This window comes from Pyxicephalus adspersus, chromosome 2 (assembly GCF_032062135.1).
Source record: "Pyxicephalus adspersus chromosome 2, UCB_Pads_2.0, whole genome shotgun sequence".
Classification (NCBI taxonomy): Eukaryota; Metazoa; Chordata; class Amphibia; order Anura; family Pyxicephalidae; genus Pyxicephalus; species Pyxicephalus adspersus.
The window spans coordinates 113,391,206-113,418,108 of NC_092859.1; the positions used below are offsets into that span (position 1 = coordinate 113,391,206).

Consider the following 26,903-nt stretch of genomic DNA (forward strand, 5'->3'; position numbering starts at 1 on the left):
TGAATAAATATAAATATATGTTTGTGCTCCTCTTCACAACAGGAACCAGTCCAGGCCCAGGAGGACCTGGTCGCTGGCTCCCCCAGCCTCTTACCAGAAGAAATCATTCTTATCCAAAAGAGCTACTGAATGGTGGGTGTAAGTAAAACTATAATTTCTACCTATATAAAGCATGATTAAGGTTTGGTAGTTTAGTAAAAGAAAAAAAAGTTTCCACTGATTAAGATCAGCACATTGCACTCTTTTCTGTAAAGTTAAAAAAGTATTTTGATATTGAATATGTGCTGCTGAGGATTTCTATTGAATTGGTATTGAATTGGATTTCTATTGAATTGGTAGTATTTGAAATGAAAGTAATGTTGGAAATGTGTGAATTAAAACAATGGTAAAAAAAGACCTTGAATATGATTAAGGCTACGTGCATATGTGCAATAATTGTCATTGGAATTGTCGTTGCAAAACGAACGATTGATCAACGATTATGCATGATTAATATGAGCGATCCCATAGTGCATGATTCTGTACATGCTGTAATGATACGATCGTTCAAAAATAATCCACCAGTAATGTACACACACTAGATACGATTGTTTGAACGATGCAGGAAGTCACGTGTACTAGAGAAAGTGTACTGCAAAACCATCCACAATCACTGAACGACCGTACACACAATAGATTGAGAACTATCGTCACCCAATCTGATCCGCCGGGATGGTCGTTCGTTTTTAGCGACTTTTCTCGTTTGTCGGCATCATTGGCAAGTTATTGTGGACTTTTTTTATTAAAGATTATCAGTCGATCGGTCGTCAATCGTTTGTTTCCAATGACAATTATTACACGTAGCCGTAAAATGAACTTTTTTTATTTTTTGTTTTTGTTGGGGTTCTTCTCCACTCTCAGTATGTGGTAAGGTCCTGACATCATATCAAAAATGCTGAAATTGTACAAAATCTGAATTTAACATCTTAACGATGAAAGTCAACACAACTTTGGCCAGCTAATTTGCTAGATTGGCAAAGCCTTGATTTGCTAATCTGAGGGGAGCTAAAGCATGTCTGCAGATCTGGGCATTCTCCAATGTTTAAAGGCAGCCCAAGGTAAACCTTGGCTCTTGAAATCATTCAGTAATTTGCAACATAACGCCATTTAAGGTGTAGATTTTAAGGGATTATTTGCATGTGGAGTTACTTACTGTATGTAGTTTCCAATGTTTCTAAGCCTTATGGATAACAAGCTTTTGCATTACAATTTAAGCCAGTTATCACCCTAGATCATTGATTGCTCCTTTTCAGCTGCATCATTGGTTTCTCCATTAGTTACAAGCAGAATAAAATCATAAAGCTCATACTGAAGAAAAAACTGACAAGCAGGCTGCTTATTTTGGAGCACTGCAGAATCCAATGCATTATTCATCACAACTAGAAATCGATATTTAATCAAGTCACAATTTTGTCTGTGATTACAGAGAGTAATTGAAAATGTATTAGTAATGCTTTGGTTTTCTCTGAAAAGATTGTTCTTGATAGGATTGTATATAGACACAAGGTACAAGACACCTCAAATATTTGCAGTAATCTTGCAGTTTTGTGCTTTTATTTTACATAATCTTACATAATCTTCCATCTAATGCTGAATACAGAGATGTTTATTTTCCTGAAATGTACTACTTTTGTGTCCATCTACAACAATATTTCAGCTTAGTATATGCAGAAGAATTACTGAAAAATGTGTAATATCCCTGGAATATTGCATATCTATCGAGAGAGAGAGAGAGAGAGAGAGAGAGATTACCACTGACTACCACATATCTCTCTCCTGGCAACAAACTGGTTAGCATCTGCACACTTTAAGTCTGATGCAGGTGCAGTCCTGCTTACTAAACTATTATTATTATTTTTCAAGCAAAAGACAGGTTACATAGACTGAAATGGCATTATTTGAAGTATGAAACCAACATTAAATGCATTGTTTCAAAATGCCCATATTACATTTTTTTTACATTTGTTGTCAGACTCAGAAGATGAGGAGCCACCTGACCTGGAATCGGAATCTGGAGATGTTCCAAGCAGTTCAGAAAGTGGTCCAAATAGCATGCTCCTTGAGAGCCAAGATTTGAGGACACAGATTATCCAGCTGTTGACAGAGCTGGAGGAGACTCGGGAGCTAGCACTGAAACATGAAGTCAGCTTTCTGGAGATGCAAGGTATATGACATCATGTCTTTAGGGTTGTAGAGATTGCCAGTGAGGAATGAAAGGATATAAGACCTTGTTTCTTTCATTTTTTAACACATGCTTAATTCCTTGATTTAATTATTATCAAACAGTGGTATACATATTAGTCTATTAGTCATAGTCTTTAAAATCATGGGCCTATTCATCAAAAGGTCCTCTTTTTTTAGAAAATTGTTTGCACATAAATGCCAGATTGATCAAAGTGGAGACAGGTTTGTTCCATGGTGAAAAGAATTTCAAATGTAAAGTCTAGAAACTTCCTGGCTGCTCTTCAGGCTGCCAACAGCCACTAGCAAGTATTCTCTCAATTCACAAATTCCCTCCTTGGGACACGGAGCAGGCTGGGAATATGCGTTGGGGGACAAGCTTTGTCTAAATAAATACTTTCAGCAAGCAAAAAAAGTAGAAGCAAGCATTGTAAAAGTAGAAAGGTATTAATTCTACAGCCAAAAATGTGTTTTGGAAATATGTGGTTGTTGAGGCTAGGCTATCCCTAAAAGTCATTGCTTTTCACTAACAATACATACAGCTGTAATAGATCCTCCACATTTGTAATTGTAGAGACTTGTTTATTTTTTATATTACCCTCAAACTCAAAATGCCCCCTCCTCTGCTGTATGGAATTAGACCAGGTGCCCCTAGACTTTCTTGGCTCTCCCTTTTTATTTCTTTTACCAAAAGCTTGTCCAGTTCCTTTTTTTGCAGAAAGCTGGGAAAGAAGAACTTTGCAGAATTTGGTCATTACTAGTGACAATCTAGTCATCTGTATGGACTGTACAAACTGTGAGACTGGTCATCCACCATACATTTCCCAATTTAAAACTCTATTTCCTCACACAGCGCCTCTGCTGCACGCCCCAGCTCTGCTTCTTTCATAGACAGCATAACCAGACATGAGTGCTACATCCTTGTATCTCCTCCATTCAAATATATTCCTCCCTTATCTTTAAAATATCTCATAACATCATCCAGCAATATACAATAGTTCCCTGAAAAAGCCCTCGGAGGCTAAACACGTGATTGTGTAATCACTCCAATTCATCTAGGGAGTTTATGTCTAGTTATTAGGTCAAAAGAAACTCCCGTGCTGACATCAGCCATGTCTATTTGTAAATACACTCATTATATTGTGTTATGCATATTCCTATAATTAGGAATAAACTTCTTCTAACATAAATGCCACAAAACACATACCCTGGCTCCTTTCTTCTTTATTTTGTAACTTTTATACCAAAGCCAAATTAACATTATCTAGCCACAAGGACTTACAAGACTCAGTCAGTGTCAAAACAGGGCAATCATTTCTGTAAATGAAGTGAATAAGTATATTCAAATTCTTACCCGACTCATGGAGACAATGCATTGTAGTGTTGGAGAATATACAATGGTTCTTTGTGTGATATGGAGTTTATTTGCAGGTATCCTTGAAGAAGAAAGACTGGCTAGTGCTCAACAGGCTGAGATTTTCACAAAGCAAATCCAGAGGCTCCAGGGTAAGCTATGGAGTAACATATTTTTGTCAAATATTTAATATTATCGTTATCATCTATCTAAATAGTGTCAACATGGTACCCTCATTATTCTTTGAATTTATGGTGGAAAAATATAAATGGATATTAAATGTTGAACCACCTAAAATCATATATCAGTTTTTATATAAGGGCTGGAAAGTTAAAAAATGCAAGGATTTCTTACAACTTTACAAGTTCACCTCCCAGATGTGCTCCACTGCCGTGAACATTACAAGGGGGGAATAAATAATTATACATTATTAATAAATTAAATAAATATACATTGTATGCAACAGTAGCTGTATGGGTCTGAACACACTTTAACTTGTGCATGAAAATTGTTCAGGTATTAAGTACTAAAATCTTGATTTTGTCAACAGAATCTTCAAACAATATAAAAGATCAGAAGGTAGTTCAGTTTACCAGACTCCATTTTTATAGCAAATATTACTTTTTGGGGGAATTAACCTTTTGATAAAATTTTAATTATTTATGCATACAATTACAGGTAATCAGGTTTTAGATTTTTTTAATTGCTTAAGATTTGTGTTAGAAAACTTTTGCATTCATGCAGTGATTGACAGAGCTGGGACAAGGTTCTTTAGCACCCAAGGAGAAGAGGCCAAAGGGTGTTCCTGTCCATGTTCTGTGTGCTGCCTTAGTGTTGATTTCAGTTCTTGGCACATCTTTGCTGCTGAAGCACCCTCTGCCCACCCATCAGCCCAGCCTTGGTGTTCGATGACCCACATTGTTAATATTATATTTGTAATCTGTTGATGTAATATCCACTAATTGGTCCCAGTTTTAACAACACGTCCTGGGTTGTTAGACCCCAATTACCAAGGTAACCAATGGTAAGTCTTGGCAAGTAGGCAGAAATGTAACAGATAAGGTTTGGTCTAAAAGATAAATTCATAAAATAAAGGGAAGTATATGGCACAGTTCAGCTCATAAATTGTCTACATATCCAAATAATAGTCAGAATTGTAAAATGTTTGCCACTTAGGATTTGAAAATACTCCTTTGAGGTTTACCATAAGGAGGTTGAGTATCTTGGTTCTACTTAGTTATTTGATTCTGTTATCTCCCAATATCAGACAACGGACTGTTTAATATCAGTTATGTATTCCACATTATAAATAAACCTTGTTATGACATTTTGTCTTCATCCATCTGTAGCTCAGCTGCGCTCAGTACAGGAGGAGGTGGACAGCTTGGAACAGGAGAAGGACTGTGAGCTGCTGGAGGTGTCCCAAGAGTTACGCTGTGCACAGGAGGAGATCATGTCTCTACGTCAATCAGCAGAGGAGGCGGCAGCTGAACGTGAGAGTGACATTGCCGCACTACAAGAGGAGTTGTGTAGGCTGCGGGCAGAGCTTCATGAGCTTCAGGAAACAAGGCAGGAGTACGAGATGGAGATAACCACCTTAAGGGCAGAGATCAGCATGAAGAGCTGTAGTGTGCATGTAGGACAGGAACCTGCAACACTGCAGGGTAACCACACTGACTTTGAGTTTTTTTTATTGTTCCTTTATGACTAGCAAACATTTCCCTATCGTGGTATTTTTTCTGTCTTTGGCCAGTTTTGGAGATTTTCCTTTATTTCCTGTTTGGGAGTTGCAAGAGGAAATGAAACTCTTCTTATAGTGACCAAATTTTGGAATTTTCCCTCACTTTTTACCCTGTGGAAAACTTAAAAGTTTGCCACAATGACTATGGTTATAAGGTGAATAGAAAAGTTAAACAGCCACATAAACCAGATAAGAGCTGCACCCCTAAAACTAAAAAAAGATTGCATTAAAAATATTTATACAAATAGTATTCTTAATCAATGAGCATTCTGTGCCACCACTAATATAGATATCAAACATGTGTAAAGTGCAATCATTGTGGTAAGTATAGGAACCTGGGTATATGAAATATTTATAAACAGACTTGACTACAACAAAGTTATATTTGTTATACTAGTACAGCATTCTACACATGTCCATTTGCTTTTGTTGGAGTTATGTTATCTCCACAGGTTATATTTGTTGGAGTTTTATCTGCTTTGCAGGTAGGCATGCAAGTCAATGGAAATCAAGAATGCTGATTTGGCTTAGGAGCAGAAGGAGATCAATGGCATTGCAGAAGTACCAATCAGTGTTGGAAATAAATTTAAGAATAGATTGGTTCACATAAATTCAGGAATACAAAAAGAAGTGAGCACATTTGTCAGGAGGAATCTTCCTTGGAATGTGACCTCCATTCTTACCTGTGGTTCTTTTAGAGGTTCTTAAAGCTTCATTACTGTGGCTGATTGCCCTCTAATGTCTACCTACCAACTTTAAGTCAAAGGTCACTTCCATGACATCAATTATCTTTATAGCTGTCTTTAAGGGTGGCATTGAAAAATACATTAATATCTATAAGTCTAAAAACTCTAACTCCATGCCTAAGATTTTCGGCCTGCTCATTTTTGTGTTCCATTTACCTCTGTAGATCTATATTTCGTAATAGAATGCAGGTTGTTATGATTTATTATGTTTGTAATCACATGCCCCTTTGCACATTTTTGTCCCTATGGCAGGAGAGCTGCAGTTCCTGCGGGACCAGTGCCAACATCTTCAGATGGAGCGCAGTATTCTGCAGGAGAGTAACAGCCAGCTGAAGAGTCATCTACTGCTGATGGGAGGAGAGAGGTACCCATCTTTATTTTATTTTTATTTAACATAGAGCTGTGGTATCTTGTGATTAATCTATGTGTTGTACTATCTAATCCAAGCAATGCCTCACAAACACATTCAAGATGTTTTATGTTCCTGTATTGTTGCATTTAGTGAACCGCAGTTTTACTTGCTGCAGAAAACAACTGACTGGTTCATGATAAATCTACTAGATTCTGATATATGAAAAACGTTCTTACAGAGATACTCGTGATAACCCTGCAGGACATTTTATTTGAGTCTTTATTAGTTCTGGCACCTTAGGTGAGCATATTTAATTATTAGCTCAGTTTATTATAGATATTAAGCCCTGATGCTGAGATAATTATCTTGTAATGGCTGACAATTACAATGAAATGGGAGGAGTGCTTGCTTTGGAGTATTAGCATAAACACAATGGAAACGATTTTATTAATCTACTGCACCAAAGAGCACTTGTTTGATGCAGAATAGGTTTATTATAATTATATTCACAATACAGAACCATGGCAGCAGAAATGTAATTCTCCTTGTCTCTTGTAGGGGAGAGGATGAAGATCAGGGTAATGCAGTAATTGAGTCCCAACCAAAGCAAGCAGAAGAAAATGACCTAAAAGAGGAAACACTGTCACACTATGATGCTGAAAGCACCATTGTCATTACGGTGGCTAGTGAGGAAAAGGCAATTGCAGATGCTGAGAAGCAAAAGCTGACCAGAGAGGAGGAGAGACAAAAACTGCACGTCCAGCTCCAAAGTGCAGAAAAGAAAGTTCAGACAGCACAGACTGAGGTGGGTAATGGGTAATGACAGCCTATTATTATTACAAAGTCCATAGTCATGTCACTAGCTGTCCCTCAAGGAGGCTCACAATCTAATGCCCCTACCATAGTCATATATAATTAACACAGTCTAAGGTCAATTTTTGGGGGGAAGACAATTGACCTAACTGCGTATTTTGGAATGTGGGAGGAAACCGGAGTACCTGGAGCTTGCTTTTGGCTAAAATGAGAAGCTTCCATTATCATTCATAACTCATTACCATTGACTGCTGCGTTTGAGTCCTAAATTTTCATACCACATCCCTATGAAACACTGACATAGAAAAGGGCTAGCAAATGGGACTTTAAAGGTATGCACATTAAAAAAATAATTTACACTTTAATAAAAAAATTACAAACATATATACAAATTATAAAAACGAAACCATCACAATTACCATTTTTCTTAATAATCACTGACACGTTTCGCACTTTACACATTTTTGTGTCTAGAATAGACAAACCCTTTTATTGCATTTGACTTTCACTCTACTTCCATTTATCCTACTGTTGCATTCCCAAAATTGCAGATGTTGTTCTGTCATTAACAAAAGCCCATCATAAAATTTCTTCTATTTCATTCTTTTTGTAGTGTGCTGGTCTTCTAACTGAGATTGAGGATCTTCAGCAACGTCATCGGATCAGCCAGGAGGAACAGGAGAAGTTGCAGGAGGAATTAAGGTTGTGCAGAGAGGAGATTCATAGGCTGAAGGAAAGTGGCTTGCAGGTAGCAGCTCTGCTACATTTCACTTACAGGCTTTAGTTTCATAAACCATTATTGTGTTACAGTGCAATAATTCTTCCTTCTTGCTTCCTAGTCATTCTGCTCAAGCAGTATAGTTTTCCCAAAGAATACCTAGTTCTATTGACACCTGCAGCACATCTGACACTCTGCTTACAAACATATGCACATTACATGCACCCTTTCCTATCTATTGTTAGAGTGTACTACACTAGATATGAATTCAAAACCCAGCCAAATATACAACTTAGGAACTTTACACTTGGCAAGTTAGCAATATAAAAAATGTAATAATGATGCTTATAGCAGTTATGAACTATATGCAGCCAGAGATGTCTTCCCAGAAACTGCTACTAGATGCAATGTGTGTGTGGAGGGGTGGGGGTCCAGAAAAATAATAGGTAAGCTCTGACACTTTTCCTTAACTTTATACCAGCATAGTTAGGTTCATTTTGACAGTCTCTTTATGTCTAGAAATGGGGACAAAATAATTTACTCCTGCTAAAATAAGAACATTAGAGCTAAAGTACAAGGAGTGCATCATTATTTTGAGAGGTGCCATTTTTATAGTCATATAGCTTTTTTCTTAGTGAATTGTGATAAGATACATGGTCATACTGTCAAATCCCATGTAAATGAGGTCTCAGTTCCCATATACCATGTAACTGAGATGATTTGTTGTCATATCCCATGTTACTAAGATGCCATGCTATCATATCCTATGTTGTGGAGTCACCACGTTAACACATCCCATGTTACTGAGGTGCCATGTTGTCATATTCCATGTTATTGAGGTGCCATGCTATCATATCCTATGTTATGGAGTCACCATGCTGAAATATCCTATGTTACTGAGGTGCCATGTTGTCATATGCCATGTGACCGATGTGACATTCTGTCATAACTAATAATATTAAGGTGCCATGCTGTCATATGCCATGGTATTGAGGTGCCATTCTGTCATATCTTATGTTACTGAGGTGCCATTCTGTCATATTTCTTGTTATTGAGGTGCCATGTTGCTATATCCCATGTTACATAGATAAAAAGTATTCATATACCATGTTTTATCCTGATATGATTTGGGGTTATATGTTGTTTGTAACATATGTCACATTTCAGTATATATTTAATTGATGTGCCATGTTTTGTTACATTATGTTGCATTAATAGAATACAATGTTACCATATGACATCTTGATGAGGTGCTACATTGCTGACCATGTTACCGAAGTGCCATGTTACTGTACTACATTACCATGTCTTATATGGAGGTGCTATGTTACACAGTGCCATGCTGCCATGTACTATGTTAGTGAAGTGCCCTATTACCGTACAATATATTGTTGAGCTACCATATTGCCTCATACTCTGTTATTGAGTTGCTATGTTATACAGTGCTTTGTTACTCTTTATGTTGTTATGGACCTGCCATGTAACACTGCGCCATATACCATGTTATTCAGATTCCATGTTGCCATGTATCATTTACTGAGCTGAATGTTACCATATACCATGTTATTAAGGTTCCATGTTACATAGTATCATGTTACCATATTTCTTGTTACTGGGGTGCCATGTTACATAGTTAAGTACCATATTTAAAACAATATTTCAATAGAGAATAGAAAGCTTAGAAGCTTAGCTGTCAGGTTTTTATAGTAGTCTGTGAAATCTTATCTATGGGGACAGTTATCAAACCTGCTACATGGAGTTACCATTTTACCAATAGAATCAGGTATTTTTTTTATTATTATTATTATTATTATTAATAAACAGGAGACCTTACAATCTAGGAAGTGGGGGAAGTAACACACAATAGGAGGGCAGAAATTTTCAGCTAACAATTTTTTTCCCCACTGTTTATGGGACTCGGCTAAGACACCCAATAACATACTCCATGAAAGTATGTTAGAAAAGTGAGAGAGAGACATTGCTTTGACCTATATAGAGAGGGGCTTCCAGAGTACCATACCAGTACCAGTATGGTGCACGCTCCATGTGGCTGTGAATTTGAGAGGTAGGTGTGATTTATAGCATTTATTCTTTACGTAAAAACTGGGCTTCCCTGCTGCTTTTGTGCAGGACGGAGGCTTTAGGAGGAGAGGGGGCAGTTTGCAGGACTTGCAGAAGAAATCTTTTGCTAAACACAGCTGAGGTTGTGGGTGATTTTAAGGACTTATCTCTTCTGCAACCTTTTATAACCCTTTAATTTCCAAGACATACTCTGTAGTTGTTTCTTTTTGCATTTCGGCTAACAAATGTGATTCCGGAACTAATTATCTTTGTTAGCCGAGGTATCACTGTATATATATATATATATATATATATATATATATATATATATATATTAAAACTTGGTATTGTCATTTTTTAGGAAATCTATAATGAAAGAAGCACAGATGTCAGACATGAAGGGCAGGTATCTGAATGTAACTGGTTTGTTGGACTTTCTAAACCCTAACAGTGGTGGCCAAATTTATCCATGGGGGACCTGACCTCAAACAAATTGAACTGTTCTATCCTCTACCTCAAAGACATTTTTTTGTCCGCTTACATCAAGGTCCACTTTGCAGGTCTAAAATACTGAACCAATTGGCTACTGTCAGAAATTTCATTATGTCTTCTATTCAGATGGATCTTCTGGATAAAAGTAAAATGGTCAATGCAGATTGAATACACCCATTTCTTTAGGGACCACTGTGATGGGGGAGGCATAGGGGTTTTTGAAAAATAATAATTGCCCTGTTTCTTCTTAACTCTGTAATCATTCTCCTTGTTTAGTGATCATTCCTATTATTTAGTGAGACAGCCTATTCATTCATCATAGTTATAAGTCGATAGGAATTCACAGGAATAAAGCACAAGCTTCAACACAACTAGGATATGTTGAAGATTTGCTCATTAGAAGAGGCTGTTAGGCTGCTGAAGTTATGTACATGTCTAGGTACCTGCACTTTATATATGTTAACAGGTAAGTTGCCACCCCTATCACGGGGTTGTTTTAGGAGTTGGCTTCTTTTCATTCACTGTAATAGGAAGTCTGATTATAAACTTTTTTTGCTAATGTACTATGCATGTGTCATCTGACGTCTTTACATTAAACATTACAAATCCTGCAGCTGAACATTTCTTGCATGCAGCTTTGGCAGCAGACAGTCTTGCATTATATTTTGCTGCTAACAAAAAAAACCTCTTTAGACTACAAATAGTGATACAGGAAAAATACTGTAAAATACAGTTAACCTTTTTTATTATGTATTTTTTATTCCAAATTTTTGTTTTATAAAATAAATGCCATCATTACACTGACCATAGAAAATTTATAAATATATCTTTTTTGCATGGTCTCCTTTAAAGCCCACCTGTCATTAGATAAATATGTCTGGTTTCAGTAATTTAAATCACACAACCAAAACAAGCAATGCAACCAAAAATTACCTAAAATGAAAAAGTATCTGTATACTTATTTTGGGATATTTCCATTATTGGCATGATAGCCAGGCAACAAATAATCTTCAGCATTAGACAGCCGAAATGGCAATATTTATATTTTTTCAATGATTTCCTTATACCTCCCTGGCGGTATTCCCAAATGTGGCTTGGAGTTTATTTTCAGTGCCAAAAGCGGTAACCCCGAGCCACACTCTGAGTGGAATTGCCGGGAAGTTCTACCTGGTTCCCACATTCCAGCAGCTTCTTCCAGCAGTGCTCACGGTGTCCTTCAGCAATGCCCGTGGCGTCCTCCAGCAATGCCTGGCATGTGCTTCCCCGGCGTGTGAACGTTGGGGATGCAAGACTAGGGAAAGCAGATGCCAGCCGGGCATCTGCTCGCGAGCCTTAGGCTGGGGGGCAGGACTGTGGGGCTGGTGGGCCAGACCAAGCAGGAAATTTAAAATAATGGGTATTTATATGTACAGCTTTAACATTTAAAAATACCGCCAGGAAGGTTAGACTGACCATAGTGAGGATTATTTTCTTCCAATCGATCTGACGAAGGTCATTCCATTTATGTCTTTCCATTTATTTAGGGAACAAAGAAAGTTTGTGACTCTTTTAGCTAGCCTTTTACTAGAACCACGTCTCATTATCCAATAACCCAGTTTATACAAATACAAATAACATTTTGCTAATGGTGCACTATGAACCTGTTTCAGTTCTAATATACTTCAAACTAGTTCTAAACGTGATTTCAATTGTCCATTTTGTAGGACTAATTTATTAACCTCGACATTATCTATCGTAGTAACAAATTAAGATTGTTAAAAAGAAGAGAAGAAATTGTGCTCCCTTACCTAAAATAACATAAGGTGTCCAACCCCTTATGTAACATAGTTGAATAAACTTAAGAAAGAAACAGAGGAACAGGGGTTTTGTTTGGCTGTAAAGTATATATTGTTTGCTGTACAAAACAACAATAACATTAACTTAAACAAAGTACAAGCTTACATTGACAACAATGCCCTATCCCTATTAAAAATAATGATAATGAAGGACAGTTATTAGTCTGACAAAGACTCAGTCATTATAAATGATTCCGTTTCTTCACAGTAGGGTGAATTTAAAAACCACCAGCAACCTGTTTCCTCACCCTACAGAGAAGAAGGGAATCATTTATAATAATATAAACTTAGTCTGATTATTACCTGTCTAGACTGAGTCCTTTATTCCCATTATTCTAAATAGGATAGGGCACTGTTTTCATTGTAAGCTTGTACTTTTTTTAAGTTAATTTTATTGTTGTGTACAACATACAGTATATACTTTATGGACAAAGAAAACCCCTGTTCCTCCATTAATTGACCTGGAACTGCCTAGAAAGTCTCCCCACTGATTTAGAAATACCCATTCTAAGCAATCAGTTTTCCCCTAACGGTAGAAGTCTCCAAGGGTCACAAAATGTACTCATGTGTTTTTATAAGCTAATTATTATCAGCCACCCACCTGTCATTTCTAGGAGTATCCTGGAAGCAAGTATTTATTATAAAAAATACCACAGCCAACCAGAATCATCTAAAAATGGTCAATTAGTAACAAAACTGTATTGTTTTTTTTCAGGACTACTTCACATTATTACTTACCAAACTTAAGAGTTACAAACTTTCTTCTACTACTTTAGTAGCAGTACAATCACACAATGGCTTTCTAATTTTACCTTTACAACATGAAAACAAAATATCTGCATGCATTATTATACACAATACTACAACTGAGTTGACTGATCTTTCTTCAGGTGCCTTTATAACCAAAATATTTCTTTTTCTTTTTCCCCTTTTTTTTCAATCTGTCATGTCACTTGGTCTTTCTTCATTCATTATGGCCTATCCTCATTCTTTATGACTCCTATAAACTATATTTTCTTCTCTATACATGTTAATCTTATCTCTTGAAAATAAACATGTTCATCTATTTCTCCTCTCACACTCTACTGTTGCAATATTTTTTCATCCAACAATCCATCCATGTGTTTTCTTTTGGGATTTGCTGTTCATGCACAATTGTTATTTTCTGTGCTTGCCATATGGTATGTGGGGAACTATCTCTTCATCCTTGTGTTTATTTTTTCACTAAATCCACTGACCTATAAATACAAACTTCTGCATTCTGGCTGTTGGGGGGGTCTGTTTTTTATCTCACCCTTCGACAATATCCTCTTACCCTGGTGTCTTGTCTCATATTGATCGGTCTCCTGATATTTGTATGGAATCTGCCATAACTTGTCATAATACTTTCCATACACATCTGTTTGGTTTTTCTATTTTTTATTACATAAATGTAATTTCTTTGTTCCTACTAATTCTAATTCTAATTTATACTCATATGCATTTTATTTCTGTTGAACCATATCTTTCTTCTTTAAATTGCATACAACATAACTTTCTCTCAACTTTTCTTTACTGTTGCTGTGACTTTCCAATTCAAACGCCTGTTTGAAATCATTCATACTTTTATTCCCATTCATGTAATTTCTAAAACTGGTTTGACTCCACCTTCTCCATACATTTTTCTTATTTTGTTCCTCACCAAAACATTCATCCTTCCCTTCTTATTTTCTTTCCTACTTCTTTTGTCCCTCCTCTTTCCTCTCAGGCCCCCTCTGGATCTGACCCTCCTGTTCTCTCCCTTCCCCTCCTAGGACTTATTGTTATAATGGGGACACTCTGGTGCTGGTGGGCTGAGACGTCCTAGTGCACATCAGGTACTGGTTTCCTTGTGACTCCTCGTGCTCTGCATGCATTGCTTTGCAAGGCTAGGAGTATCTCTAATGCTTCTGCTTCCATGCCTGAAACCTAATCTGTCTGCCATCTTTGTATGTGCCCTGGCATCTTCTTTCACTTTTCTTTCATAACATTTCTTCAGATGTATAACACTGTACTTTAACATGTGTCAAAAAGCAAAATCAATGTAAAACGTTTAAGGTTATGACATAGAAAGTTGATAATGAATGTTCCCCATGTGTTTTGTTCTTGTGGTTCATTGCTTATATTTGTGGCTTAGTAAATGCCTGTAGATAAAGATGGCTTAAAATGTGACTGTGAGCCAACATTACACTGACATTACTTCATACTAGTATGAGGGTAAATATGTAAATTATCAATATATGAAGGGTTATAATGAATGCCAAGTGGGTAAACAATGAAAAATGTCAAATACATTTTTGAATTTGCAGATGGACTGATTTTCCTACAATGCAAAACAGTTTTGGCAGACTGGACAGTTTGCTAGCATACCAAACTTTGTACCATTTGACTACCTATACCTGTATAATTGGCTGAAGCAGGCATTACCTATGGGACCAGGAGAAGTTAGTTATTAGATGTCAGAGCCAGTTAGATTTCTGATTTCCTTTTCCATTTCCTTGGAAGTAATTTTGATGAAATTTTCAGTGAATGACATTTCTAGAACCTACTGTTCTTAGTAGGGCTAACTTTTACTAATATATTGGGTTGTTTTGCATTATGGGAAAGTGTCTATTAGTGTCTTTATTTGCTTTTACCACCATAGAAATTATTATTGTTAAGACAATGAGCCTGATTTATCAAAGTTCTTCAAGACTGGGGAAGATAGGCCATCATGGGAGAATCTGGGTGATTGAGCAAACCTTAAATGAATCTGGTCTAGGATTGAAAACATTTGCCAAATAATAGCATATGATTTAGGAAATGTTCCAGGTTTGCTGGATCACCCAAGTTCATTCAGTCTTTCTTCTCCAGTCTTGGAGAGCTTTGATAAATCAGGCCCAATGTGTGGAAATAACTGTTCACATGTGCCAAGCCTCCTCCGCTAATTACCATATGTAGATGCAAAATGTACCTGTTATAAAAAAAAAATTAGGATTTCTTTACCCTCATCTTCTGCCTACGGTGCCGTGGTGGGGATGACACTACCATCCACCTGATGTGAAGCAGTTCTGGTGAAATTTTGCAATTATTTAGTCATAATACGTGTCTTCTTACGTGTCTTCATAATACAGTGTCTTCTTACGAAAATTTAGTCTGCTCTGTTTCACCTAACACATATACCCAAAAGAATTTTGGTATTAGATCCAGCAAAGCTCAAGACAGGGTTGAGTGAAGATCACGGGAGTAATCCTAATCTAACCCTTTTATACGTAAGTTTTTTATCTACATATGGTATAGTAGGGGATTTGAGGAAGAAGGAGAGAGCTCTGAAAGAAAGGTAAGGCTGGAATTTGGCATTAATATTCTTTCAATAAAGCATAATAAAACTGGTAAACAATGCTTTCTAATGCACATAAGAGACTTTCTAATATACTCCCAACAGAACTAAAGTTTATGGCAAGAATTTGTTTCAAAAACTACCAGCGACTGACCTATATGCTTCCTACAGAGCACTAGCACCTGGACAATACACTTTACAGAAAGCATTGAGAATGAGACCATAATGTTTCTACAAGACACCAAGGGCTGGAACACATACTGTATTTTCACCTGGCACCATGGACTGAGTAACTTACCACTAACTGGAAAGTAGATACTGGACCAGATATTGTGTACTGGAATTAAAGACTGGGAAATCAATTTTGTACTGGACAACAGCAATTTCACAGACAACCAGGGACTGAGTGATGTATCATACACCAAAATTACATGTATTTTCTCAGAATTACAATATTATGTCAGGCATACTCAATTTGGAAACACCACAGTTTATGGAATTTTACAAATAGCTACATTTTACACAGTTATTTTCTGCGCTCAGAATTGGCAGCACACTTTACCATGGAGCACTCATAAAGGCCCTAATGAAAACAGGACAGGCTTACAGGTTTGGTGTACATAATATTACAAAGAGCAGTGACAATATGCAAAATATAGTAACTTACAACAGCCAATCAAGTTTAGGATATCTAGAGGAACTTATCATAAATCAAATACAATTTCTGTGATTGGTGACTCACAGAGCGGGTACAAGTATGGTGAAATGATTTAAAAAAATGCTATAAAGGGGTCAGGGAAGAAAAGGTATTATTATTAGCCAATATTTATATAGCCATGACATATTATGCAGCACTTCACAAAACCCATAGTCATATCACTAACTGTCTCTCAAAGGGGCTCGTCCCTACCATAGTCATATGCCAATATTGTAGTCTACGGACAATTTTTGAAAGCTGATAATTCTAACTGCATGTTTTTTGGGATGTGGGAGGAAACTGGAGTACCCAGAGAAAACCAACGCAGACACAGGGAGAACATACAAACTCCTTCCAGATAGAGTCCAGGCTGAAATTTAAACCTGGGACCTAGTGCTGCGAAGGCCTGAATGCTAACCACATGCTGCCTGTATGTTGATCATATATGTTCTTAATGGCAGATTTACTTTTTTAGTGAAATATGAATTCCAATTGGTTACTACAATTTTCACTTTTGTTTTATAATAACCCCATATCATACCATATCACACTGTATGCATGGTACACCTAAAGGGGGACAAGTCTGCAATGAAAGGTTAGGTTAATTAGGTTTTTATAATGCTTATCTAAATTTTTCTCATCTGTATACATTTCAAATAAAACTTTAAATTTCAAATTCAACATTTGGGTTTGAAATAATTCCACATTTTGTACCTCATTTTGTATTCATAGTAGCAGTTTGCTGCATTTAAGTTCTTATTTATTATATCTTTCACATCTCGTGCTTTAATTTGTGTGTGCTGGGTCTATTATTGACTGGGGTTAAAAACAGTGCAAAATAATCGTTATGAGGAATACACACTAACAATGTTACAGCATGAGCAGATGTCTGTGTTGAATGTCTTGGGCTAAGTCTACATAGACTGTTTGCCCGAGTTTAATGCAGTTTTTAAAAACTCCTGTTTGAAATTCTCATTCATTCAAATTGGCTAGTTCACACCAAAGCATTTTGTTTAAAGGCTGCAAAGAGAATGCATCCTGCAGATTGTGGACAGTACTTAAGTGCCCATAAACGCTTGCAAATGCCCCACTTAATATCACCTACAAATGTATGAGGTATTCATTAATGTTGGTTATTTATGTGGATCTACAAATGTTTGTTAGATGATTGAATGATTTCTAGACAGTTTATCCCAAAATAATTCTTCTCTGTCACATAGCTTGGTTTTAAACACCTTTAAAATGCTTAAAAACTCAGACAAAAGCTGCATCACCATTTAAAAATACCATCAGTGTAGACTTAGCCTTATATTTTTTCTATTGACTATTTGTTTGTGACTTTGAGTTCTTTTTTAATGTTTTCAATGAAAAAATATCAATCAGTAATAAAAGCCCCACCTTCTTAATAAGAACATAGGCTGGTAATCTGGTTTATTCAGTAATGTTAAATAGACCCAGCTGCAGACCATTCATTAAAACAATATTGCAGTTACATACTTTATGTATGGTATTACACATTTACAAAACTTGTGTACACATCTAAAGCCGTGAGACTGCTGCTGGGAGCCGCCATCCAAGATGTAGTGTATTGAGCCCCACAAGCCGTTATCCAAGTGACACTCCAAGGTGTTTTCAAAAAATAAAAGTCTATGTAGGGAAGTTAGGGGCAGAGGAGATGGGCCAGAACAGAGAGTATTTAGACACTACAAGAAAAGAAGAGGGCTATGGTGTGATAGGAGGAGTATGACATAGCTGTGCTAGGGAATTTACTATTTCTGGAATGTTTGACTTCCCTAGTAAGTCCAAAGGTACATTTAAAGTGAATACATTATTGTAAATAGAAGGGAAAATGCTGCTAAACTATTTAAAAAAAAAAAAGATTACATAAAAGCAAATTACTGCTTTTTTTGTGCTTTTACTTGCAATCTTTTAGGTTACTTGGAGCCTGACCACTCATCTTTAAAGAGGCCCATTATTACAATACCCAGTTCCATTTGCACAGATTCCCATAGGACCTGTGTTTATCCGTATAGATCCTCAATGACTCCTCCTGCTGAGTTATATTCCAGAGGACATATGAGACTGTGAATCCCCTGTGAAGTGTTAGTTTCTAAAGAGACTTCTGGGGACAATTTATGTTTAATTAAGCAGCATTTAATGGTGTTTATAAATGCTTTTTTTCAAACACTTACTGTTAATTATTGATGTATTCATAATACCACAGTTAGTCTTCTGTACTGCAGGAATCCATAATTTATTTTATTCTATTCAATGTATTTCCTACTTGCTATTACTATAGTGTCAGAGAGCAGGATCAGTTTGTTACCAATCACATGCTTTCTCCATTGCCCTGCCCAACACATGGCCTATGGGCTGTATGCGGCCCACCAACCCTCAAAGTGTGGCCTGCTGTGTTTTGGCCCGGGTCCGTCACCTGTTGGGCACCAACTGGGGCATTACAGAGCAGCACAGGGATGTCACCGAGCTCTCTGCATTCCAGCACCTGGCATTATAAAAGAAGTAGTGTCAGATCCACCAAAACATGGTTCCAGTTTTACTTGGGAGAAAGCAGAATTTGATCAGGTAAGTGACACTCTTGCCATCATGAGGGTAATATTGTTACACTGACACAAATGTGGGGATATTATTACTGTTACTGACACAATTGTAAGATTTGTTTTTGCAGCTACTAATGTTAATGCTGGAGAATTTTACTGCATCCACTGACAACAATGTGGGGTTTATTTTTGTGAACACAGACACCAATGAAAGGGTTATTATTGTGGTCATTGACAACAATGTGGAGAGGTATTACTGAAGTTATTAGGGCCAATATGGGAGTTATTATTGCAGTCCCCAACACCAATGTGGGGCTTATTATTGTGATAACTGATACCAAAAATAGGGCTTATTTTACTCCCATTTTGTCTTTAGGATATGTTGTGGCACAGTATAACCAACATTTTCTGTAAATGCTGTAAATGTGCATTACAGCCTGTTCCTTTTTGAACAGACTGCCTAATTTGATTTATTACACGTCAACACGTAACACATGCCACTATTTAGCATCCTTCCTAATGTGTCGGGGCAGAACTTGCTACCCTCCATAATTTTAACGTTAGCCACCATTGTTCTATTACATTTCCTTGCATACTCCCTTCCAGCTACGTATATCACAAGGCTGACTCTGATCACTGAGCTCTAGCATGAACAACTCACAGCAAAAATGTTTCTTGCTTCCAATAATATAACTGAGGTAGGAATAGAAATAATGAACAATTGCTAGTTGTTTTTGAAGCAAGGAATCTGTCTTTATACATTTATAATCACTGGACAAAAGGCTGTGAGTTATAAATCCTTAAAACTCTACCCTAATATCAAATAAGGTTAGTTCAGTTCAGTTTTTCCCCTAAATCTCTACTTCTATACCTGACAGATGTATTAACACTTCTGCACCAAAAAATACATTTTTTGGCTAAAGGTCTATTGTACATTGTGCACTTGTCATGTTTTGAGTGTGCTAGTTGCCTGGATGTAATCTATGAAACGTTTATAACCATTTGATTTTTGTTTATGCCCTGTCTTTTTTTTATTTTGTTTATAATATTTGTTGTACTAAACAGAACACTATGAAAGTGTTATGCATGTTAAATATCCTGTTTCGCCCAGCAGTCTAACATATTATTTACTACTTTCCTTCTGGAAGTGTTAAAGCTGACATTTTTTCTGCTATTACGTTTTCTGATTTTGCTTCAGCAAAACACATCTTACCTCTGGCAGAAGGTTGGTCACCTCATACTGGTAATACGACTAATGTTACCCAAGCTACCCACTGGCTGTTGTCTGCCATTAAAAAGGAAGGGCAACCAGGGGTCCAATATACAAAGACAATCTATAAGCTTGGATTGACTGAGCTTTTGTTTTTAATTTTCCAGTCAATTTAATGAGATGTAATAGGATCAGAAAAGAAAAATTAGTAATACTGATCAGCTACTTTCCACTTTCCCCTACAGCTTGATTTTAATGAACGCTTGGATATGTCAAAAAAAGGATGATGATTTTATAGGAAAATCGTAATTAAATCAATTTTTTTTTAATATATTTAAATGGTATATAAATCCATTTTAAATAGATTTTATTATAAAGTGGTAATGTCGCTGGTGGTTGCCTGAGGTGATGGAGGTGGCCTCTTTTGCCAATTTGGCCCCGGTGGCCCTGATTTTAACGACAGAGGGTACTGGGTGTCATGAGGGCACAAGTGCCAGTACACAAGGTACAGAAGCACAGATCAGAGGCGGGTTGAGTAAAAGGCAGAGAATCAGCCAGGTGCTGGCAAGTGCGGTAGAATAACAGTAGGCAATGCAGGTCTAAGGACAAGCCAAAATCATCAATAGTTAGACAGAGTCCATATAATGTAACAAGAAGTTGATCCAAGATCAAAGTCAGGGTACAATCCACCATAAGTGATTCTGAACATAGGTCAGAAGAGGTGCATACAAGGCTAAAGACCAGTCAGCAAGGTAGCAGACTAGAGACCGGGTTTAACTGCTGACACTGCTGAGGAATGCATATGTGCATGAGCATGTTTGTGCACAGATACGCATACAAGTATGGGCACACGCCTGCTCAAATCTTTTCTTACTGGTATGCACATGAACATGAGCATGTGTCCTAACTAATCCACATGCTTTTTTCCTTACAGCTAAGGGGTTACTACCAGTGTCAGGTTTTTATTGGCATCAGTATCTCTGTTAAGAATATTTACTCTCTTTTATTTGTCTATGTTAGCACTGTCACCAGGTGAGAGGAAAAAAACTAAATTTTGAGTTGCCAGGATAACAGGAATAGCGGAGAAATCTTCCAATGACAGCATTTGTTCCAGTGATAAATATCTAATAGGGCATTTCCCAAACTTTGGAGAACTTTCCTCTTTTCCTGTTGTGAAGGGAAAGGATTTTTTTCAAATGGGACAAACAACAACCTGCTCCCACCCAAAAAACTTTACTGAACCTTGTCTTTATTATTGGGCAAATGGCAGTAAAGCAAGCATTCTGCTATAAATACATGGGCAAGTCTGCATGGCAAAGGCACATTAAAAAAGCTAAGAATCTCTTAATTGGTGTCTGACAGCAAGTGATCAACAAGACAACCATTTGTTATTTTAGAACTATGGCACACAGTCACATAAAGTAGATTGCTCATAAACATGGCTGAAAGTAACATGAATATCGAAAATAGAGTTTTTATATTAATAAATTAGTTATGCAGAATCCACCGCATTTAATAAATGGCTGCATATGGAATGATTACATTTTTCTTACATCCCCTTCTTTCTCTTTCCCAGGCTGCTCTGTGGAATCCTCTCTTCCTCCTGGCAGTGGCCGCAGCTGTTGTATTATTATGTCCGAGTCTAAGAAGAGGCCCCGACTGATTCTCAACAGGAACAACACAGTACAGCATTTCTACACAGACCAATATAGTGCACCTCCTGTATTTAGTGTCATCCATAACCACCTATTTATTATTCTGTTAATGTAACAAGAAGCTGCACAGTGTCTTCAGCACTCTAACACTCCATATACACCTAAATACAACACAACAATTTCCATCTACACAACACAGCATAGTGGGTAAAAAATACCCAGCATTGAAAGTGTTTTTTTTCAATGATTCTTGATGAATATAACACTTAGATCAATTCATAGAATAGTCTGTTACAGTGAGCAGTGTCTTTAAGAGCCAATACATGGCACATTGTTTAAACAAAGTGTATACAAATTCCATATAGCTGTTGCATTTTTATTTGTATCAGTCTAATGTATGTCAGTGTGGATCATTTTAGAAGTATCATCATTCAGTTTATAACAATGAAATTCTTTTTATTTCAAAGGCAGCAACTGGTATGTGTTATACACCCCTGCTTTAGCCCTGTCCCATGTAGAACAGTGTCTAAACGAAGAACTCCTATATATTCACGGATCACTTTTACAGTGCCGAAAGGAACATGGAGAATGGCTGCAATGGGCAGAACAATCATTTCCTTTAGACACTTTCATACATGAGGGTCAATGTAACTGTATTCAGTAGCAGGCTGCATGTTCTCTAGGGCCTTCAGAACTACAGGGGGAATGTTTGAATCATCTTTAAGTATTAAATCTTACTGTTCTTGGAACGTTTAAACTCTAACTTAGTTACCGCTTAGTTCTATGGTTATCATGTTATTTATTACACTAATGTTCGAGTACTAGAGGTGCTATGCTACTATTTTATTTTATTTATTTTAGTATTTTATATGGTCATAGCCATGATAGTTAGGATAGTTTGATATATTAGCTGTTTATTTAAAGAGCCAACTAAGTAGACCTTTCTGTTGTGCGATATGGGTGCTAAGCTTTACCTTTTCCTATCTTTAACTGTATACCTGATTTTAAAGATTACCAGCTACTTTTATAGTAACGTATAGCCTTTTGTTTCCTTTTTAGGATTGGGATTATCAGTGTAGGTTCACTTTATATTACAGAAGGAACCATCCAATGAATAATGTATAAAACAGCAAAGCCATCTAAGATTTAGTATAGTTACCATTAACACACATAAGGAAAATGCTTTATAAAGATTGATTGATTCATGATATTGTAGAATCCAGCCAAAATATCTTTTAGTTTTGGAGAGTAAAAAAGGGGTTGAATCATTTTGCTTATTAAACTGAATTATCACTCTGTAATATTCACTTAGATTAGTGAATGAAGCGAAGCCTAGCTATCCAATCATGTGCATGGATTGGGTATACCTTGCAAAGTAATGCATTCAATAAGCTATGTAATACTTGTAACAGCCCAAACTTTAGTAAATCAACCCCAATGAGTACTAAACCCCAGAAGGTGTGCTGGCTAAACTTAGGGTATTATAAAAAAAAAGGTAGATTCAAAGTACAAAACTTTGATGTTTTTTTTAATAACTATATAATTCCCCTAACCCATCAAGCATGTAAAACCTCTTCAGATACAAAAGCAAAATATAGTACCCAGTTCAAAACTGGACGAATACATACACAAATGTATATCAATCCATATAATATTATGAAGATTTCCCTCCCAGTCAGTCTATTTGACAGGTACCAGAAGTAAGGGAATTCCCTATTTGATGGGCGGACATCAAACAGAAAAGTTAGCCAGGGGAAATCTCCCAATAGTAAGGAAGGTTTAGTATTTCTCTCAGAAAATATTTGCTGTATATTTTCCCCAAAGAGATTTCCTCTTACTTTTCATCCAAGTGACTGATGCCAGGCAGAAAAGGAAACTTTTTGAGAGCAAAATGGTGATCTGAGATCTTTAGATGGCACGTTTGTGTTCTCTCGATTTTTGAAATCCTAAATACAATTTAAATCACAATTTTTACACTCCAAATTGATAAAAGAGGCAACAGGTTTTGTTACGTGGTGATAAGGGTTTCAAAAGTAGTAAATGCCCATACTGTATTATTCCTAAAATAGCAAACATAAGCTCCATTCACTTGAATAGAGAACCTGATCACCATATTCGGAAACAGCTTCCACAGCCTATTCACTTTCGTTGCAGCTGCACACTCCTATTTTGTATTGTGGTAATTGCAGCAAAAGTGGCAATCAGGGTGAAACAACCACCATTTTCCATAGGCCTACTACAATTTCCATAGGCCTACTTAAGGAAATTGATGAAGCCGGAATAAAGTGCCAGAAAATAGGTAACACCTAATCATAACATTGGCATTCATTCAAAAGAAGTGGTAATCTTTTCTACTGATGGCCACTTCTATAACTGTGGTGATGCTAAATATACTGCTACTTTAATAAAAAGAAAAAAACTTTTCTAGATTGCCCTTTTTATAAATGTAACAGAAAAACGTATTCTACCTCTTTACCCCTCTATTCAAATATAAAACAACATTTTGGCTGGAATTGGACTTTAAGAAGCCCACAGGACCTTAGGGCCAAATGCTGTACAAACCTTGCATGCTCATTGGTGAGCTTGTCTAACAAGATTCCCGTGCTAATGGCTTTGTGTGTTTAGGTGCACTATTACCCATTCAGGTAGGTTTCACTTGGTCACTTTTAAGGATACTTTGTTGTTTTGTGGACTTTGAGATTCTAATAATAACAGGTTGTGTGCTTTTGTGTAACGAATATGTTTTTAAAAAGTACAGCATACAATTAAAGTTTCTGATAATGATGTGATCAGTAAAATGCAGATCATTTTTGATAACATGTTAACAGGGTTTCCAATAGTAAGGAGGAACTGAATATTATTAATATTTAAAGCCATTTAAAATATTTAAAATTTATTAATATTAAAGCCATAGTTGGAGGATAAATTTGGGATTTGGTGCTTCCTTATTGTACACTAAAATAGTATATAAAAAAAGTTCTTTTTTCTTTCATTCTGTGTTATAAACTTTGTTAGAGGTAGTCATTTTTTGGTAAAATACACAAGATATGTCTGACAAACACTTAAAACATGCAGAGACCATCAGTCGACATATAATGATTTTGGAACGGATTGCTATTTTTATGGCTTGGGAAAAATATATACTATTATCAGGTTTTTATTGTTATCCAATACCCCAATAGAAGGTTCTTCCTGTTTATCTGATCTCCTGTTTGTGTGACATTGTGATAAAAAATTGTCACTGGCATAGGAAGACAAAGACATTATAATAACATGATAAAGGTTCTACTTATTCCCTGATTTACAGAAAATGGGTGACTTGGTGCAGTTTGAAGTTAATGTTTGGCTAATTAACATTAAGACATTCAACTTTAATATGTCATGTTTAGAACACCCTACGTATTCTAAGATTTTGTCATCTACATCATGGCTCCCATACTGTGTAAACTTTGCTGACCAAACTGTTGCAGATTTGTTCTGACTGTTATGTCATGTTAGTTAATAAAATAGCAAAAGCGCAGCAAATAATAGCATGTCTTAGTACAAGCCAGAAATATGTAATATGGTGATGTCCATATCATTGCAGATAGTGTCCAAGCCATAGCAGAGTATATTTAATTTGCAGAAGATAGATAGATATATGCTTTTGTTTATTAGTACATTTGAAAGTTGGCTGAACATTTTGTTTCTTGTTCATTTCGTTTTCAGAAGCAGACCATAGCTGGGAGATGGCAGATTTGGGGCCCCAGTTACTATAATAGCAATTATAAGGAAGTGTCCAGTGCAGCAGGATAATGCAGGGACCAAAGGGCCTCAACATTTTTAAGCTGATAAATGTATCAAAAATTTTGTTTCCTGCTTATGGCCACCCCTGGTGGTTTAGGTTTTATGGTCATACTTACAAGTGTACTCTGGGGGTTAAAAGTTATGTTGGGAAAATTCAAATGAAATCAATCTTCCTGAAATAGCAAATAGCAAATTGCAGTCATGTACTATGGACCAGAAACTATTCAGCTCACATCTTAAAGTTTTTTTTATATAAATGGCCAAAATGTTAGTCATTGCTTAACTGTTATTACTAAAGTTTTGTAAATAGAACCTGTGATCAATCACAGCTTTCAGATCTAAATCTGCACTGAGCTGCTACTTTATGCTCAAGAGCCCCCAGTCTCCATGGCATGCTAATTTCAACCAACCTTTCTTTCTCTCTTCTCTTCTCTCTTTTTCTCTCTTTCTCTAACTTAAATATTCACTTTGACGTTATCCACATTTTATCCCAAAGTGATCACTAGAAGAACTATGCTCACTTTTTAAGGTTAAGCTTATGTGAGATCCAAAAATTAGGTTCATTTCGTTATTAACTGTCTAGCTTTTAAGCATGAGGCCTCTGCAGAAGACTTAGATGCATAACGTGTTTGAAAAGCTGGAAAGGCATTCAACCAAAGCAAAGCTACATAATCCTTTGTCTTTAGTGAACAGCAGACTTAATATACAATATGATAAATCAATTTAATCAGTTTATTAGAATAAAACAATACAAATGGTTGCAAAAGTGCTATAAAACCTAATGACTGCTTTTTGGTGGAAAGCATTGATAACGTGAGCAGAATGCAACAACAGAGGGTTCAAGCATGCCAGGACTTACTGGCATCCAAAAATTCTTACTATATGAAAACATTTACTGTCATTTTGCTATCGGCTGTTCTTTAGTAAGAGCCTTCTTTTGCCTTTTTGCTTAGGCAGATATTCCAACAAAAAGCTGTATTAAGGTATAAATATACACATACACATTCTTTCCCATGACCTGCCCACCCTAATCCTTGGTGATTTTAATGTTGCAATGGATGAGCCCAACCTTCCCTCCTCAACCAAACTGCTCTCCATTACCTCCTCATTTGGACTCACACAGCACATCAATGGCTCTTCGGGGCAGGGTCCTCTCCTCCTGTATCACTGTCTGTATTAGTCTGTCATTTGCAATCCCTATTTAATGTACAGAGCTGCGTAATATGTTGGTGCTATATAAATCCTGTTTATTATTAATAATAATAATAATAATAATAATAATAATATTACAAGAAACCATAAACAAAATTGAACTAACTACAGATATC

At 36.5% G+C, this 26,903-nt stretch overlaps 1 protein-coding gene across 4 annotated transcripts; it reads left to right on the forward strand.

Moving 5' to 3' along the window:
- On the forward strand, positions 1-26,703 carry CCDC136 (coiled-coil domain containing 136). 4 transcript variants are annotated; one of them, XM_072401904.1, is made up of 9 exons: positions 1-132; positions 2,012-2,203; positions 3,652-3,726; positions 4,924-5,238; positions 6,314-6,425; positions 6,972-7,218; positions 7,840-7,974; positions 14,080-14,188; positions 21,711-26,703. In XM_072401904.1, exons 1-8 carry the CDS (start codon positions 18-20, stop codon positions 14,176-14,178), a joined length of 1,290 nt encoding a protein of 429 aa, XP_072258005.1. In that variant the 5' UTR covers positions 1-17; the 3' UTR covers positions 14,179-14,188; positions 21,711-26,703. The 4 variants fall into 4 exon arrangements, with proteins under 4 accessions (XP_072258005.1, XP_072258008.1, XP_072258006.1 ...); XM_072401907.1 differs by having other exon boundaries at positions 14,126-14,188; positions 21,711-21,785; XM_072401905.1 differs by lacking the exon at positions 14,080-14,188.
- Positions 26,704-26,903: the final 200 nt, after the last annotated feature.